Genomic DNA, 18723 nt, shown 5'->3' with positions numbered 1-18723 from the left:
TCGAAATATAAAGTGTTATTCGTGCATATCTCTTGTAATGATTTAAAAGGCCTATTTAATGTTAATGAGATGTGAAGTGTGTTTTAGTGTATTTATTTTTAGTGCTTATCAAAGTAGTGAATTATCCGCATCTATATAAGTGTTTCGTGTCGTGATCATTTTCTTCTGCATAATTATTTTCTTTTTTAATAGTGCATCTAATAAATAAGTATATTATTCTTTTATGCAACGTGTTTTCGTTTCATATGTTAATGATGTCTCTGCGTATTATAGTCTGAGCAATCCTCTGGATGTCCACAAGGATTTTGTGACGAGACATCCGAACCTCTCGATGCTCTGTGCTAGTTCTATTGTCGAGAACTGAGAACGACCAGAGAAGAGTTCTGTAATTCCTTCTCGGAGATGTTCTTCAATATCTTAACCAGGTAAGGCACAATTTTTCAAGAATACTCAATGACTAAACGACAGGAGCAGATCTGGAAAGCGGTTACAAGGCCTTATTAAACACTTGGAGGGACAAAGGTTCAGAAGTAAACGCAGAGAAAACTAACTAAATACATGGAAGTTCGTCGGGGCCGTAATACTGCTAATTATGGACATGTTAAAATATCATATAATGCTTTTGATAAAGTGAATACTTTCAAATATCTAGGATCAATATTAACAGATCAAAACCATATTCACGAAGAAATCAAAATGTCGACTAAAAGTAGGAAATTCGACTTATTATTCCGTTCAAAATCTATTTCATAGAGAATTCTGTCGAGAAATTTGAAGCTTAAAAAATATAGGCCTATAAAACGGGTAGCGAAACAGGTCACTTACTCTAAGGAAAAAACGTGGACTGAAAGTATTTGAGAACAAGAACCTAAGATGAATATTCAGACACAAGAGGAACGGGAATGGGGAATGGCGAAAACTCATAACGAGGAACTGTATAATTTATAACTAACTAACTAATTCTATGGCCTATGGAACCCAGAGGTTCAATGCCGCGTTCACAAAAGCTCTCCACTGACTTCTATCCTTAGCCAACTGGATCCAGTTTCTACTTTGTATTCCTATTTCTGTGAGATCCATCTTAATATTGTCCTCCCATCTGCACCTAGGTCTCCATAATTTATGCTTTACTAATGACTGCATAATTTATACTTTACCAAATATTTAGGGTCATCAAGTCCAGGAGGTTCAAGTGGGCTGTCATGTAGCCAGAATGAAAAAAAATAGGAACGCTTCAAGTCTGTGGCTTTCAAAGTTTCAACTGGAGGTCCAATCGTTAAACGGCCACTAGGAAGACGTAAACTTAGATGGCAGGGGGGGATACAATATTACTCTTGCAGAAATATAAATATAAAGTAGAAACTGGATTCAGTTGGCTAAAGACAGAATTCAATAGAGAGCTTGGTGAATGCGGCAGTAGCCCTACGGATTCCATTGTTAAAGTATAATTGCAAAAATAGTGGTATGATCGGTGATTCGCCCGGGGAAAATTATCTCCGTTCCAAACGCTGAAAGGATCACTGGTAATAATAGTGAGTATAATTTTAAAAAAGGTAGCTTACTTTGGGCTATAGTATGGGGCAGCCCATAGAATAAATACTGTACAGCTCGAAACAAACCAAAGCAAATAAATCCGTTATCTTAAATTAAAATCTCATACTTGACCATTGCTGGTCTGTATACTACTTTTGGGTCACTCTGTATTATTACAGTGGGGCAGACTGATATAATATTGGCAACTCTGATTGGGAGCGCTACGTGCTTCAATTGTTTTATAAACATGGTGCCTTGGGGGAAGTATCTGTGGTAATAGGTGTGAGTAAAGTACGCTAATATGATGTAGCTGAAACTATATTGAGTTACAAAAGATTTAAAGAAGTTTAGCATTTTATAACACAGAGTGAGATTAGGAAGATACTTCCACGCTTGTAGATCCCATCCCTTGATAAGTTAAAAAAAAAATCATGCAGCATTTTCAATGCAGTATAAATACCGCAATTAGCGTTTACGTATTCTGTACATACCTGGGTAGGTTAATTGGCAAAGTATCTGTAGGATACAAACATTTGTAGCGGTGGTTGAGATTTGAGTTACCAAAATTAGAAAAGAAAGTACGAATAGGATGTTGTATCAAAAACAGGTTACGTTTAGATGTGGGGACCAAAACTACATAACCAAACCCAACCCGAAGGCAACCAAAAAATTAGCGTAATTTTAACTTTTTTTTCTCAAAAAACGGCTGGCCCCTGAAACTGAACACATGTCTCAGAAAGAGACAATAGCCCTATTGTGTAAGTTTGTAATTTATGCATGCGGCATATCTGTAGGGTAGTAGTAGCATAGTGAAATCACTTAATCACGTGCAACCTGTTTCGGAACACCATTCGAAATAATTGTTGATAAGTTATACTTCTTTCATTGATTTCATAAATACAACGCCGTATATATGCCAAAAAAACTACACTGCACAAAAAAAAAAGCTATGTGCTATTGAAAAGCACTATTGCTATTTAACAGTCAGGGCAGGGCGAAGCTGGAGGTTCCATGCAGCTTCTTTATGGAAAGTGCACGTTAGTGGGAGAGCTTATGTGTGTAAACGAGATAGTGGGAACAAGTGTTCCCGTGTTAGTACATGCCATATCTGCCGAACAGTTTTTTTTCGTTACGAATTATGTGGTAAGTTACTTCTTGTCCCGATGGCAGAACTTTCTTTATCTTTCTACGATGAGCTTTTGTTAGTCAAAAATTTTCTGCGGAAGAAACACTTGTGATTAATAAAATACGCTTTACACGATGTAAAAAACAGTTTAAACTTTATTTATGCGAGTCGTCCGTGCATTTAAGACATCTACACATATCAGACATACTTTTATATTTTTCTGTTGGCTATTTATTTTTCCTCTGGCAATTTTTCTGCACAGACGCGGCAAATTTTCTGCGATCACATCGCAGATCGCGGCATGTTCTGCAATGAGGCTTCTTGTATGTTTCATTTAGAAGTACCTTAGTGTGGGCAGTGTTCGAAGTGGAAAAAAAGCAGAGGCGGTATGATTTATTACGATTTTGACTGGACATACCGGCTATCTAAATGTTGAAATGCAGTGAGGGTATGTTGCCTAAAAGATGGCATTTCTATTTACATAATGACTGAAAAGCATTGGAGAGCTTCTCTGTAGTAAGGGGGGGGGGAGTATGGAGAGACTTTGATCCCCTGCCTACAGCTTTCTGGGGGGGGGGGGAACGTATTATAGAGGATTATACACGTAAATGCTCAAAAACCGAATGAGGATATTAACAATTTCCTGCGGGAAAACTCCAGGTCCCTCACTGACTGTAGCGTATTCTAAACCCCCGGAAGGTCCACCCCCAAGCAAACAACCCCTAAATCCACCTATGCTCAAAACGGCATTTATATGCATTATGGCAAGAAGACACACACACACACACGCATATACATACATACATACATAGCAAAGAAAAGAATTCAATATAGCACATCAAAATATAAACTAGGTGAACTTTTTTGACGACACCTCATTTTAAAAACAAAAAGTAGGAACTGAACTTGTTGTCGACTTACAGATTATTTCTACATAACAAATAAAATCCTTTTAAGTGCGAAGCTATTCGTCAATTACTATGTATAAAAATGGATTTATTAAACGTATTTAGCATCTACTTTCCACTGACGGTATGTTTTAATCATTGAAAAACCAGAGTCGGTACGCCTTCATCACTGAAAAACCAGAGGCGGTATGGCATACCACCACATACCGCCTCACTTCGACCAGTGAATGTGGTTTTTCGTAGTGATATGAGTTTCTTTATCGCTTGTAATTAGGCATATCTCACTAGTAACGCTACACTTGTAAAATAACAACAGCTTTTGTGCACTGTGAAATAAAATTATGCTGGCGGAAAATGATATCTTAAATAGCCCTTTTTCATGCTCACTTATGCTTATTTTGACTGTCGTATACCACTTGTAACCGTACTCATGCAAACATAAAGTACAGCTGTATTATTTACTATTTAAATCAGTCACTTGCAGAAATTTGCTCCTTAGAAATATATCTTTATATACAGTGTGTTCAATTTTTCTCTAAGTCTTGTAAAATGTAATGTTCTTAAGTTTTACCTGCACGAATAATAATAATACTGAATGCTGATGAATAATACGAAATAGAACAAAAAGTTGGTAGTTTTAAGCGTAAAGGAAGGCTGAGTTAATACTAACTGCATTCCAGTTGTTACAGTGCAGTTAGTAGGAAATGATAAGGAAATGCCATCACTTAAAAACTGAGCTACGTGTATATGCCCGTATAGGCTTGCCGTTTTAGTGATTTCCAAACTTAGAGTGGACAGGACGTTAGGGGAAGCATTTAATTATATTTACCATGAAGACAAGTCCTTTACTTCAGGCATTTCCTTTTCAGTAAATCGATTCCTAAGGAACTGTTCCGAAGAACCAGGTCCTTAGGATTCAATTCATTCAATGAATGAAATCGGTTAGAGATCGTGATGGCTCGTGCTGTAATTCTTTCTGTAATTATTTTTAACGTTCCTTGTTAGATATCTTAGTAAATCTCCTACCGCGACAATTTATTCTCTCAGCATAGTCTAAAATTAATCAAAGCTTTTAATGTAGACTGCGCGAGAGGAACAGTATAAGTCAGAAATTGGCCAAAATGAGATAAGTCATAATTGGAGATCTGTGTGTCATGCTCCATCCCCGGTTTAACTTGGTATAAATCAATTCTAAACATGAGTTGAATAATCGCGTCTTGGTACTGTTAGTTTGAGTGATTTATACTTATGCTTGGTAACATAAAAAAATCGCCTCCTGAAAACCTGTTTTTTTTTTTTTTTTTTTATTTATACTGTTTCTCCTGTGCTGTCTAGAAACATACAATATATAATATAATTACAGAGTGAAACAACACTAAGACTACCGTATAACCCGATTCCTAAGAAGTGCAGGTACTAGCCAATAGACCAGCAGGAAGGACACAAGCAAGTGGCATGATGCACAAAAGGCAGAGTACAAAAACACACAATTAAGACACTAAATATGAACTAGTAATCACCTGTTAAATTATACACTTAAGGGAGCAAGCCTCCCAACAATAAAATAAACAAAAATTACATACCAAGGACAACAATTAATGTAAAGTATAAACTAAATTATATACTTGATGGGAGGGCAAGTTCCCTTAACCCCTCAGCAACACTTACTACGTAGCAGAATTTGACAGACAGAAAGGAAAAAAAAAAACGGAAAATATTTGAATTTTGTTTTTCAATATGCAGATGATCTCTCTCGCTCCCTCCTGTCTCTGTCTGTCTTCATTTTTCTTTTGATTTTTTTAACATACAGATAATAAGGTACGGGTCACAGCACTAAACTTTGTTGCTCCAATTTCTTGAACTAAATCACGTTGTGCTGCAGTTGTAACGGAAACATTTATTAGTGAAATATGAACAAAATTATAGGTGTTTCGAAGGAAATTTCAACTGAAGAAATCTCATCTCCAAAAATAAACTACTCTTGGTGGATATTTTCGTAAGAAATAAATTACGCAGTATTTTAGGTTACTAATGAAATATGTATTTATGCATGAAAATCGTCTGAGTCGTTTTTAAAAGGAAGACAAAATGTCCGGAAAGGAACTCATCAAAACAGTAAATTATCATTGTTAATTCATGAGAAATGAAATATCGTGTGTTACGCTGTTTTCAATGAAAAATTTGTTTAAGAAATTTGAACATAATAAACTGATGTTTTTAAGAAAATCGAAAAAAAAAATCAAGAGTGAGCTCCTTGAGGATTCTTTTTATGAGAAATAAGTGATGCCACATTATTACGTTATTAATGAAATATTTATTTAAAAAATATGGAGAAAATCACCTGAGTCGTTTTTGAGAAAATCGGCCATTTTTACACTCACTCCCAAATATAAAATTTCCTTTGTGTATTGTTTAGATAAGTGATTTATGCCATATTCGTAGGTTAGTAATGAAATATTTATTTATGAAATATGAACACAATGCCTCAGTCACTTTTGAGAAGATCGCTCATAAAAAATTCACTCCCAAGAGTGAACTGCCCCCTTTTTTTTTTCACAATAAATCATTTCTGCCATGTTGTCAGGTTAATAATGAAATACTAGTTTATAAAATATGAACAAAAACGTCTGTCTCTCTTGTGAGAAAATGATCCGGAAAACACACTCCCAAGAGTAAACTAGTCCTTATGAATACTTTCAGGACATATGAATTATATCATATCGTCAGGCTATTAACAAAATATTAAATTATGAAATATAAACAAAATCGTTTGAGTCGTTTTTGAGAAAATAATTTAAAAAATGCTCACCCCAAAAAGTAAACTTCCCATTCTGAATTTTTCCCACAAAAATGTTTTATACCATAGTAAGGGTTGTTAATAAAGGACTTACAAAATTTAAAGTTGTTAGAGTCGTTTTGGGGAATTTTCAGTTTTCACCCTTCAGTAAACTACTCTTAATTTTGGGAGTAGAGAGAAAGTTCGAAAAACTTCTATGGGGAGTCTTATAAAAACCTTAGGTTTAAAATTTGGTGCGGATAAGTTAAACGGTACTGTCTTTAGGCGAGTTAACACATTTACATCGGGATGAACAGACTCTAAATACCAATTTTCCAGTATGTAGGGAGCCATGAGACGTGTAATCCCGTTGAATTCGTTATATATATATATATATATATATATATATATATATATATATATATATATATATATATAATTATTATTATTATAATTATTATTATTACGATCACGATATGTGGGGGGGACTATAAACCATATCCTTTCCTATCTTCACTCTTAAGTAAAAATGGCACTACAGTTCTGCAAAAAGCTATGCAAGATATTTGTGCATGGTGCCGACAACAATAATCTCTATAGATTTAGACAAGACAAACCTTATAGTTTTTACCAGAATAAGCTTAATTCATCCTATTAAAATTAAAGTAGGATTAGACACTGTAATTGGATAAAATAATTGTATTAAATGCCTAGGCATAACCTTAAATTTTATGCTTAATTAGACTGATCACATAAACAGTATTCTTCTCAAAACTATACAAGTTATGAATATTATCAATAGGTCCTGTTACAAGCGTTAGGGAGCAAGTGCACTATATTTACATAAGGTATTCAGATAATGTGTGAGTTAAAAATTTTCTATAGAGTATCTTCATGTCTCTTACTCCGCAAAAGTACATTTTTAAGATAATCAAAATAAATTATGCTCATCAAAGGATCCTTTTCTCACAACCCAGTTGGTCTTCATGTAATGCTTAAATGGAAGAAACAAACGTAATTCATTTTGATGTATAAGTCCAAAATCAGAGCAAAATTGTTTCTATTAGGCATAGTATTTAGTACGTCCACAGTCAGAGCTTACACCGATTAGAATCCTCCACTCAGTACTCATATTACAAAAATAGGAAAAATCTAGAATAGTTATTCTAATGAGATTAAAAACGACTTAATTATATCAAGCTTACAAAAGATATCAAAATCTAGGACAATCGATTCAAAATTTCCCTCTAAATTTTGTGTAGATGCTATTTTATGTGGAAAATTTTCTGCAAGAGAAGAAACGGTATTGTCCAAGTGAGACACTGCTTGTGTTTTTAAAACAGTAGTTCCCAACCTCGTTTATTGCCCCCCCCCCCCCCCCTTCGTAAGCCCTGTATACCTCACGCTTTCTCCTTCCCGTTTGTGATTATACAAGCTTTTTGACTGACCCCTTTTGCGATTTCAGATGTAACATTGAATTTTCAAATCTTCAGCAATAATAATAATCCTAGTCTAATCTATATTTATTTCCAGCAAGACTTCTGCATACCATTATAGTACTGGATTATTTTTTTACTGACTTTGTTCTTAAAGAAACAACAGTTCTTACTCAATAATTACTTTGTGTTTGTACGGTATCTACTTTAACGCCTGTGTTACAACATTCGTAATATTTGTAGTTACGAGTATAGTTTATTTCTGTCAGTAGCTTGCGTTCCTTTTTGCTTGCTCTTCATGGTCCACTAGGAGGTTGGGAATCAGTTTTCGAATATTTGTAAAATCTCCAAGTTGTAATGTCATACGATTTACTAATGTAGTGCTTGACGTCACAAACAGAAGCCTATTTTATATTATATCATTTTAAAATACGAAGATTTCATTAAAAAAAAAAAAAAGTGAAAATCGCGAAAGAACGCTGTAAAATTCAGCGAATAACTTGGTAGATATTATTATTATTTTAATAAAAGATCGTACCTTTTGGCATTTAAGTTTTGAAATATGCATTAACTCGTTATCTAGGGTTCATAATTTCGTGTTATTATTACAGATACGTATAATGGACAGGTCTTCTTGAATTGGTACTTCTAAACATAAAGGTGTAAGGTGACGAATAAATTCTGTAATATCCTGAAACAAGATTGCTGTCAAATGGTGGAAAGCTGTTGCACGTAGGTATTCGTACATTTAGTTGACTTAAATATTTCGTTTTACTATTTCAATGAGTAATGAAGAAACTAAAACTAAAGTTATCGCTTAAATTTGAATAAAGAAAGTGGGCACTTGTAGAGTTTTTCCTAAGATGGGAATATTTTTTTTTACGAATAGATTTACGGAGTAGAAAATAATATTCTCTAAGATGCTCTATTTTGCAGTTCTGAATGCTCTATCCATATGTACCCTTGCACTAATTGAACTCGTTAATTTTTCAATGACATTTGGGGACTTTTCATATACACTTATTCCAGTCGTTGTAAATTGGACCATTCCTTAGTCTTTTAATCGAGTAAAAGCAAAATTATAATCTGGCACTCAACATGATGTTCATCAATGAAAATATATGTTGTATAGAAAAAAAATGATAACTTAATACTTTCTTTTATCAATGTTGACTTTTTTTTAATGTATTAATTTTAACTTTTTATAGATTGTCCAAGCAACCTGATAAGTAACTGATTTTGAGTATGCCCGTATGAAGCTTTTCGTTAAGGACTAAATTCGTAATGGTGTCAAGAAACGGGAAATTGGCATTACGCAGTTCATGAAGTGACTTTTCATTTTTATGATAGGAACACAATGATTTATTTTCACACTTATATTGTGGCCTAGTGCTATGGGAGTCCAGTGCATTTTTTGCATTCTTTTAAGCGTGCAAATAACTGAGAATGTCATTTACAAATCTCTTCCTAGAAATGACAGTGAAATATTTGAGTGTTACGTCCCACGTTTATGCCATGTAGGGTAAAGGAGACGGTAATGATGAGAATAAATGAAGTGGTAGAATGAAGAAAATGGGAGGAAATGGAAGAACTCTGAGAAATCCTACGCATGTGATGTTTGTCCACCAAAAAGGCCATTTGGCACGAGCTTGACCCTTTACTGGAATTTGGAAAAACTAACGAAAGATTAAGAGACAGAAAATGAGATATTGCTGAAGTTCTGTGTTTTTGCTTGTGATCTAGTTTCCGAAAAGTAAACTAGTCCAGCATTTTTAAAACCTTTTATTTCCAGCATTTTTAAAACCTTTTATTTCCAGATGTTATAAAATGTCGAAGTATCTGGTTTCTTTGTCTTCAATTCTACATCCAGTATCTGGTAATATGCTGTGTAGTCCATACTGGATTAGTTTGTATTATTGAAAACCGAAGAGTATCGTAAAGGGAAACATTAGTTTTCAATGGGACATTTATCTCTGAATTTTATAGTAACTATAAGTGAGATTAAAAGAGAGCAGCGCTTTGATAAAAGGAAGAAAATAATATACTATAAGTACTTTTGTCGCAAAACGGTATCTCACTTCGGTAATATATTATGACTAGAGACCGGATGTTTAGGCATTAAAAACCTGGAGAATAGGCAGGCAAATAGGAACTTAAAATTTAAAAAATAGGCACTAAAATGTAATTTAAAGTAATGAAGATAAATACTCAATACAATAGAAAAATAAATTCAAGTCATTGATAACGTTCAAAAAATATAGAAACATACCGGTACTTGTTTGTTAATATCTTGTTTTATTGTATATATAAAAACGATGCTTGACATATATTCCATGTATATTTAATTTAGTAAATACATTCTCTACAGCACTTCATCACTACACATAACAGTTCAAAGTTTTACATCTTTTCACTACAAACAACATTTATATTTCTCGGAAGAGGCACAATCCTTTCCTGAAATACAAAATTATATATTTCCCCCCAATAAAGTCTTATTTTGAAGGAAATGATAAAATAGGCAACATTATTCACTAAAGCAATTATTTAGGTAGGAATGGGCAAAATAGGCAAAATAAAATTGGCTTAAATTGAAACTATAACTCCCCATATAAACTTTAAACGTTATTTTTGATCATATCCTTAATATTAAAGAATAGGCATTTTGCCTAACATCCGGTCTCTAATTATAACCATAGGTGCATCTTATTTTGCTATTCAATTTTTCATTTTCATCGAATTTCTAGAATTTTTTGTAGCAAACTGTAATGCGATACCACTTAAGAACCACTGATATATATGTTATTGAAATGAAATGAATTTTTATAGTTTACGTTCCATGTACGCATTACTATGTATATGAAACTATGACATTGATATTTCATTTCAGTTTGGTTACCAGTTCGGGAATGTCAAGGCAAAAATTGGGCAGTAAAATAGTTTCAGTTTTCCAAGAATGTCTCAGAATTCCGTGGAGAGGTAGCATACAACGAATTGCTTTAGATGCACTGTTACCGTTAATACTCCAGCCTCTTCTTGCGTTAGTTGCTGCCCAAAATGTGTGGTGTACAGTATTTGTGTTTGGCACACTCACAGTAAACTGTTACTTTTGTTTTGTCTTCCAAAACGTCATCCTTCATTCCAAGTTCTTTCTCGTCTGGTCGTTGACGTCAGGTGTTCTGCTGGTGATTGTGTTTGAAAATTACGTAGTGCCAATGCTGGAAATTCTTCCGGAGGAGAATATACTTCTGGTGGTGTACTCGCTCGTAGCACTTGGATGTTTGTATAGAGCTAGGATACAATTTACGGACTCTCAGAAATACCCGAGCAGGGACTATAACATCAGCGCTGTCGAAGAACGTCATAAGAATGATGGATTGCAAAGATGTCCGATTTGTAAGAAAGAAATGCCGCCTCGATCAGTTCACTGCAACGTGTGTCAAGTTTGTGTTTCAAAGAGAGATCATCATTGTTTCTGGTAAGTTTTTATTATTATTTGGGTGTGTGAGTTTATCTAGTTACAATATAATAAAGACATTTCAATTATCCTATTTACATTATATTATGGTAGGAGGAAGTATTTATTTTGTATCATACTAATTCGTCTATGAGTGCAAATTAAATTATATACAAAAAGTAAAAAAATGCATGAGGACTGAGAATCGAACCTAGATCTTTGCTTACTGTGGGAGCGGACTAGGTAATATAATGGTTAACTCGTCAACATGGTAAGCCGGAGTCTGAGGCTCGATTCCTGGCCAGTCGTGTTTTTACTTTTTGCGCATCATTAAAGTCGCACCTGTAGAGGAATTTGTATATATAAATCGGTTATTTTTTCCATTTGCCATACTAATTCAACCGTGAAAAGTGTGTAATGTAAACACTAAGTTGTCCAGGCACAACAGGAGTAATGTTCCAGGTTGTCTGAGTGGCTGAGTATCGGCCTAGTAATGATGGAAGGTAGCGAAATGGGTAGCGTTGTAGTTAACGCATCAGCATGGTTCGATTCGTGGTCCAGTTGTCAATTTTCAGTCATTGTTTATCATACGATTCACATATTCAATGTCACTTTCATTGTATTTCGCAGCACTTCAGACTTCTTCTGCAGGTACTCCTTGCTGGTCTAGTGGATACCGCGCGTCTTTGAAGCACTGGTCGCAGGTTCGATTTCCGGTGGGAGAGCATTAATCGCATTAATTTAATCCAAGACTTGTCCCGAGACTTTGTCAGCAGCGAGGTTATGTGAGACATGGGATCCATTAGCTTAACGTGGGATCCTAATCACATGAGCTCCCACCTGGAATTAATCCTGGGTCTCCCGTTGCAAAGGCGAATACGCTAACCGCTTATACACGAGGGAACTGAGTCACTGTGTAACGTACCGGTTTACCGGTAGCGATTACATTACATTAATACCGGTATGCATATTAATCTTGTTACGTGTTTGATGGCTCCCGTATTGTGTATTTATGCCATTTTATTTTATTATCGTTATGTTTGTGAGTTTGTGTTAGTTACATAGGTTAGTTGTTGTTAGGTCGGTTTGGCACACCTTGGCAAACTTTTGTTTCCTCTGCTATTGCGTAATTATATAGATTTAGGCTATTATTCTATATCTGAGCACACGTTTGACTTGTAAAACCTATATTGTTAGGCGGAATATAATTATGTATAAATAAATTAACCGGTGTCACAATGTGCATTGTGCTGACGAAGAACTACATTACGGTAATACAAATATAATTACGATAATAATAATGAAACATTATCAGTACACTTCAAAATCATATTAAATAGTTGAATAGGAAAAGGGGGAATTTGTATTACACACTTTATTAATTTGAAAAATGTATTAGTATTACTCACCGAGATTTAAATCCAAAATTGTTATTTTAAACTTGAGAGCATTAGGCCTAATAATAATGACAATTCAGTGAAGTTTTAGTGAAGTTTTCTGCTGGGTACTACCAAACTCAACTGATTACTAATATTAGAAATATTAGGATTATATTTATAAACAGTAAAATCACTAAATTGGGAGAAAGCAAATATAATTCTAATGATAGTTGTTGATATACTGATTTTTCTAAATTAATGCAATTAACAATAGTGTGAAATAATAATTATACATAAAATAGGCAATGCACGAGTAGTTAGGTATAGAAGAAGAAGAAAAGAATACAAACCAGCAGAAGAGGGGGTGAGAGAACTCGAAGTTGAAATTTATTATATTACGAAATTATTCGATTTGTGCCATTAACCTATAAAAAAAAGTGATTTGGGAATAACCTCAATAGTTTCTTTCGGTTGCCGAGTTCTCACAAAATTTTTATTTAACATTTTCTGATTCCACCCCCGCTGGTCAATAGTTGTTGGAAGCCATGATAGCAACCAGCACATAAATATCAGTTTGAGGAACCAGCAGATGACCAAGGTTCCCTGCCATCCAGGACTGGAAAGTTGTTTATCTTATGAGTCCTCGAACTGGGAGTACTAGTATCTAAAATCCAGGTAACCTGATTTTTCTTATTTTGAACAATCACATCGTTATGGAGATAGAATACCAACTTCCAAGATGGCGTCAGTGAAGTAGTTTCTTGTGGAACCAGTTTGAAAACTTATACAAAACTGATAATTTTTGGAAGTAATCTTGCGGAAATGATCTATATAATTAATATGGATAGCTAAATTTCTTTTGCGTTACGCATCTCACTTATCTGCCATAAATGTCTCCACGTTACTATTAATCTTTACAGTCACTTCAAAATTTTGCATGATAGAATGAATATTAAGTCGGAATGCATTTAAATATAAGCGAATTTATCCTTACTGCGTATTCGGTACATTTTCTTAGTTTACTGTAAACTCACGGTATGATTAGTTTAGCTCCGGAATGTTTTTATAAAAGAGGTTGATTCACCTTGTGGCTCTTAAGTTTATATGACTGGCAGACTAGTGCATTGATCCATCACAATAGTATGAATTTTCTTGCATGTTTTTTTTTTTTAAGTCACGTTCCATAGTAGTATTGAGAATATCCTGTCACGTAGTTACATTTCTTATCATCAATCATACCATATGTACATAATTCGCTGTTCATTATTTTTTTCTTTCTTTTCTTTGTAGTGCATAAACAAAATATGTAATATGTTGTCCTAGGACTGAATGCTTAATCCATATCTGGTATATGCTACAATTTTAAAACTCAGTTGAAGTTATGTAGTAGCAATACAGATCGAAGGACATTTAGAATATGAGTGACAGTGATTGATAGATAGGGATACTTATGTTATTTTTTTTATTTTTAAGAATGGAACGTTCAATAATTTTTTTTATAATTCAAAAGTGGATGGATCAACATTTGGTAGATTTTTTTTTCTTTCTTTTCTCTTGTCTGTAAAACCAGTCATGATACGAATCTAGTCGAAGAGCAATTATTGTAAAGTTCCGTAGTTGGCTACTCAAGATCGATCCTTGTCAACTTTCATACTAGGCTGTCTAGAATGTCGATACTAGCCTAAAATAATGATATATATATTGTGACTAAGGTACCGATTCGCTGAAACTGTCTTGTGATTATTAAATATACCAATTGAAGTATCAATATGCAACTTTGTTGAACTGTTATGAAATACAATTGTATTAAATTATTAATCAAACTGAATTTTTTATTTCAAACTTGTTTCCGTCTTGTAATGATAAACCGACCTAAAGTAATAAAACTGTTATTTTAACTTGAGTTTATGATTTCGAATAAACAAATTTGTTAAATAGCAAGGTGAACAGTGATACATATAGAGGTTGTAATAATACGGAATCTTACTGCTGGTTTACTGCTTAAGCAAGAACCTAGATGTCATTTTCTAGAACCGAGTCAGTTGCGCGTTATTTCGTTGGAACAAAGCTAATTTTGAGCAGTATTACAGAACTTAGTTCTTTTTTTTCTTTCTTTATTACCTAAATTTATAAATTATCATAGTGTATAATATTTAGAAAAATACTCATCACTGTTTTATTGGATTTTAAGAATCTTTAACGAAGTGGTAATCCAATTCAGGAATTTTGATTTATTTTCTCATTCCTGGAAATGACCGTTTACAAAGTGGCGACCCTTAGCCAAGGATAATTATTAACTTCGCTATAGTATGTAATACTGGTGTGAGATTCTGTAATTATAGTGGGGATAATTATGGTAAATATTGGAGATGCGTGACCCAATTACTATGTAGAAAATGAGTGAAGTATCAGTGAGACGACACGAACCAGAAAAGTACAGTTGTTGTGATATTATTAGTAGTTCTAAAGACAATGTAGCTATTTGTTGCGAAAGCTGTGACCAGTGGTTCCATATAAAGTGTTTGAATATGTCATCAGCTGAATTAGAGATTCTAAGACAATCGGAGGAAAAGTGGTATTGTGTCACATGTAAAGTGCAAAGAAATAGAGAAGTAAATACTGAAATGAATGTACAGACTGAAGCCAATGCTCTTGTAGGTCAGGATGACATTGTTGTTACTGGTAGAAAAGAAAAGCCAAAGAAGTCTGTCCCAGAAATCGAAATAGGGGGTGGTCCTCTTTTAGATAAGTTAACAACGATTATTGCAGGGTTGAGATTAGATATGTCCTCATTTAGAGCAGAAATAGCGACAAATATAAGTGACTTAAAAACAGAAATGTCATCTATCAGATCGGAAATTAGTAATGAAATGACAACTAATATAGGTGAATTAAAAACAGAAATGTCATCTATCAGATCGGAAATTAGTAATGAAATGACAACTAATATAGGTGAATTAAAAACAGAAATGTCAGAGATGGGTAATGACATTGTATTTCTTAAGGAATCTTTCTCGTCTATGAAGGGGGAGTTAAGAAATGAAGTATCGCAGCTTAAATCTGAAATTGAAGAAACAAAAGTTAAATTTGGAGAATCTATAATTGATGTTCAGGAGAAATTTTCTAGGGAAATAACGGATATTACTAAAGATGTGGATAAGGTTAAGTCTGATGTAGGTATTTTGAAATTAGATCTTAAAGAATCGACTGAAGATATGGATTGTAAATTAGAAACTGTTACCAAAGAAATATCTGCATTGAAAGTTGAAATTAGCAAAGTTAGTGTAAGTGTAGAAACAGAAACAAAATTTGTAAAAGAGCAACAAGCTGAAGAAACCCGGAAGTTGTATGAATTAAATGAAAAAACAACGAACATGGTGAAAGTATTAGAAAGGGACGTAGTTGATGCATATCGACACGGGCGCGATTTATGCAAAAGAAACACTGAAAGTTTAAAGACCTTAGTATATGATCACCTAAATAAAAATAATTCAGATCAGTCGAGCCCCATTGACCAAAATTTAAATGGAAAAACATCGAAGCCTGTTAGAACCGAGAATAATATATCTAATGAAAACAATGAAACTCCGGTATTTATGTTAGATGGGACGCGAATTAACCGAGAAGAAAACGTCGTGCACGTAAATCTATCTTCATCATCTGACTCAGATGAAGAAATAAATAAATGTCAAAACAGAAATAAACGGTTTAGGAATAAAACCGGTAGAAAGAGAACGTCGTGTCGCGAACCGTGTGTTCTACAATGTAAAAAGGCGGACATAGTTGTAAATGATAATGTAGGAATGGACACTTCAGACCTAGAAAAGACAAGTAAACAATGGGAAAACAGTCCCTCATACAAAATGGGTGCGGGATCTTACCTGCGCGAATTACATCATTTTCCACGATTCGATGGACAGTTAACTCAGGGAGTGGCACAAATTTTTTTAGATGATTTGATGCAGACAATGAATATGTATGTACTAACCGATAGGGAGCGCCTATATATAATTGCAAGGTGTTTAGATAAATCAGCAAAGATATGGTATAGAAGTATAGTAAATCAAATCAAAACATTTCAAGATTTTGTCAAATTATTCAAATTACAGTACATATCGGAGCGAATGGAGAGAGCGCAAAAGCGCCATCTCTATTCGTTGCGGTATGACAAAAGTAAACACTCTTCCTTGTTGGGATTCGTTCGGCATATTGTAGAGAAATATAACTCCATTGTGACATCGCCTTCTGATCAGGAATTAAAGGATCTAATATTAGATTGTCTTCCAAGCGAAGAATCGAAAATTTTAAAGTTAGGATCGGTCACTACCGTGTAAGATCTAATACTAAGGATAGCAGAATTAGAATGTAATCCCAATTCTTGTCCAGATTTCAGTGGGGTAAAATTTCAAAATAGGAAACCGCAAATAAGAAAACCTTTTGTTTCGCAGTCTAACTCGACTCGAATTGATAATGCTGTTCAAACAGAACCGATGAAAAATGAAACTTCAGGGAACGAGAACCATTTTCGAACTTTAACTAATCAAAATTTTAGAAACAATAATGGACGACAATGCCAAAATTGGAGGAGGAATCGGAATTTGAAATCAAGCTGGGGGACGAATGGAGTTAACAAATTTAGACCTATGAATGGAGTCCAACCTTACCCTTTAGTGTATGGAAATGGACCAGTCCCTTACGCTGTATCTGGAATGTATAATTTGAAACCACCATATGGCCAATGTCCTCCGGTTCCTATATTTAGTTCTCCTTTCTCTTCTAACATGCCGGTGGTAACTTCGGTTACTTCAGCATTACACCCGCCGTATCCTTCTGTTACTGCCGAGTCGATGAATAATAATATTTCGACGTTTATGAAAAACTCCATTCCTGTTTCGGAAAACATTTTGAGCAGTCATCCTTAAGGGGAGACGATGACTGCTCAAATCAACTTCTCTCCCCGAAACAAAATTTAGGAAACCTATACAAGATTGATGATCCGAATTCTGAAAGTAAGAATGATTTTAACTTACCCTCTTTGAAATTATTAACGTATTTTGTTTTGAGAGAAGAAGAAGAAAGTGTAACAAAACAAGATTTTGAGATATTTCCTTCGCCTTCGGTGAACTGTAGGGTGGGGGAAGTGCAAATAAAATGTATCCTGGACACAGGCGCTGAACTCAACTTGTTAAATTATAATGTTTGGTTGAAATTACAAAATTCCTTTCGGTCAGCAAAGTTAAAACCTGTGCCCAGTGTACATTTGAACGCTTTTGCTGGAAAAGATAGCTTCCCAGTAAAGGGATTGCTCGAATTAACATTAAATATTCAGGACAATCTTTTTGATGTGCCTGTGTTCGTCGTTAAGGACATGAAAGCTGGGTTATTATTAGGCTCGCCTTTCTTTGTGAAATTTCAGGTAACGTTGGACAGTTCTAACAAGAAATTAATTTTGAAAAATAATAAACAAGAAACGGTGACGTTGGATATTTCTTATCCAAAAATATTATTGGTACATGTAGATAATACCCAGATGTCCAATAACCATTGTAATGTTTCTTCTTCTTCCGATAAGCGAAGTACAGATTACGGTGAAATTTCGGAGACAGAAATTAAGGAATACATAAGTAGTCGAACCGTCTTGGATATGGAAACTAAATTAAGACTACAGACACTGTTAATTAAATATAAACATTTATTTTGTGAATACCCGAAGCCGATTCGATGTGAGCCATATAAAATTGAGCTCAGTGATCATGAGCCTGTTGTGGGAAAAATTTATCCCATACCACAGGCTATGCAAAAGGGTTTTCGAAGAGGAGTTACAGAAATGGATGAAGTTAGGTATAGCAAAAGAATATGCTAGTAGTTACAGAAATCCGATACACTGCGTCAGGAAAAATTCGGGGGGTGTGAGACCAGTGATTGATCTCAGATTACTAAACTCGAAAGTAATTAGCCCAAAAATTCAAGTAGAGCCTATTAACGAGATCTTATCGCGAATTTCAGGAGCGAAAGTCTTCAGCTCCATGGATGCTACCATGGGATACTATGGGGTGAAGTTACATCCAGATTCATTTAAGTACACTAGCTTCATTTATCTTGGTAGAC

General features: G+C 34.4%; 1 protein-coding gene across 5 annotated transcripts in view; it reads left to right on the top strand.

Moving 5' to 3' along the window:
• Positions 1-1730: 1730 nt before the first annotated feature.
• GABPI (zinc finger DHHC-type palmitoyltransferase GABPI) overlaps positions 1731-18723 on the top strand; it is a 44869-nt gene continuing 27876 nt past the window's right edge. The window contains exons 1-3 of one of the 5 annotated variants that reach the window (XM_081758831.1): positions 1731-1815; positions 8391-8511; positions 10670-11257. In XM_081758831.1, the coding sequence (XP_081614957.1) occupies positions 8492-8511; positions 10670-11257 (608 nt within the window). In that variant the 5' untranslated portion in view covers positions 1731-1815; positions 8391-8491. The other 4 variants (XM_081758834.1, XM_081758832.1, XM_081758833.1 and 1 more) reach the window with 4 other exon arrangements.

Source organism: Thermobia domestica, chromosome 5, assembly GCF_964235325.1.
Source record: "Thermobia domestica chromosome 5, izTheDome1.hap1.1, whole genome shotgun sequence".
NCBI classification, from domain to species: domain Eukaryota; kingdom Metazoa; phylum Arthropoda; class Insecta; order Zygentoma; family Lepismatidae; genus Thermobia; species Thermobia domestica.
The sequence above is the reverse complement of the archived record's forward strand: the minus strand, read 5'-3'. Positions and strand labels throughout refer to the sequence as shown.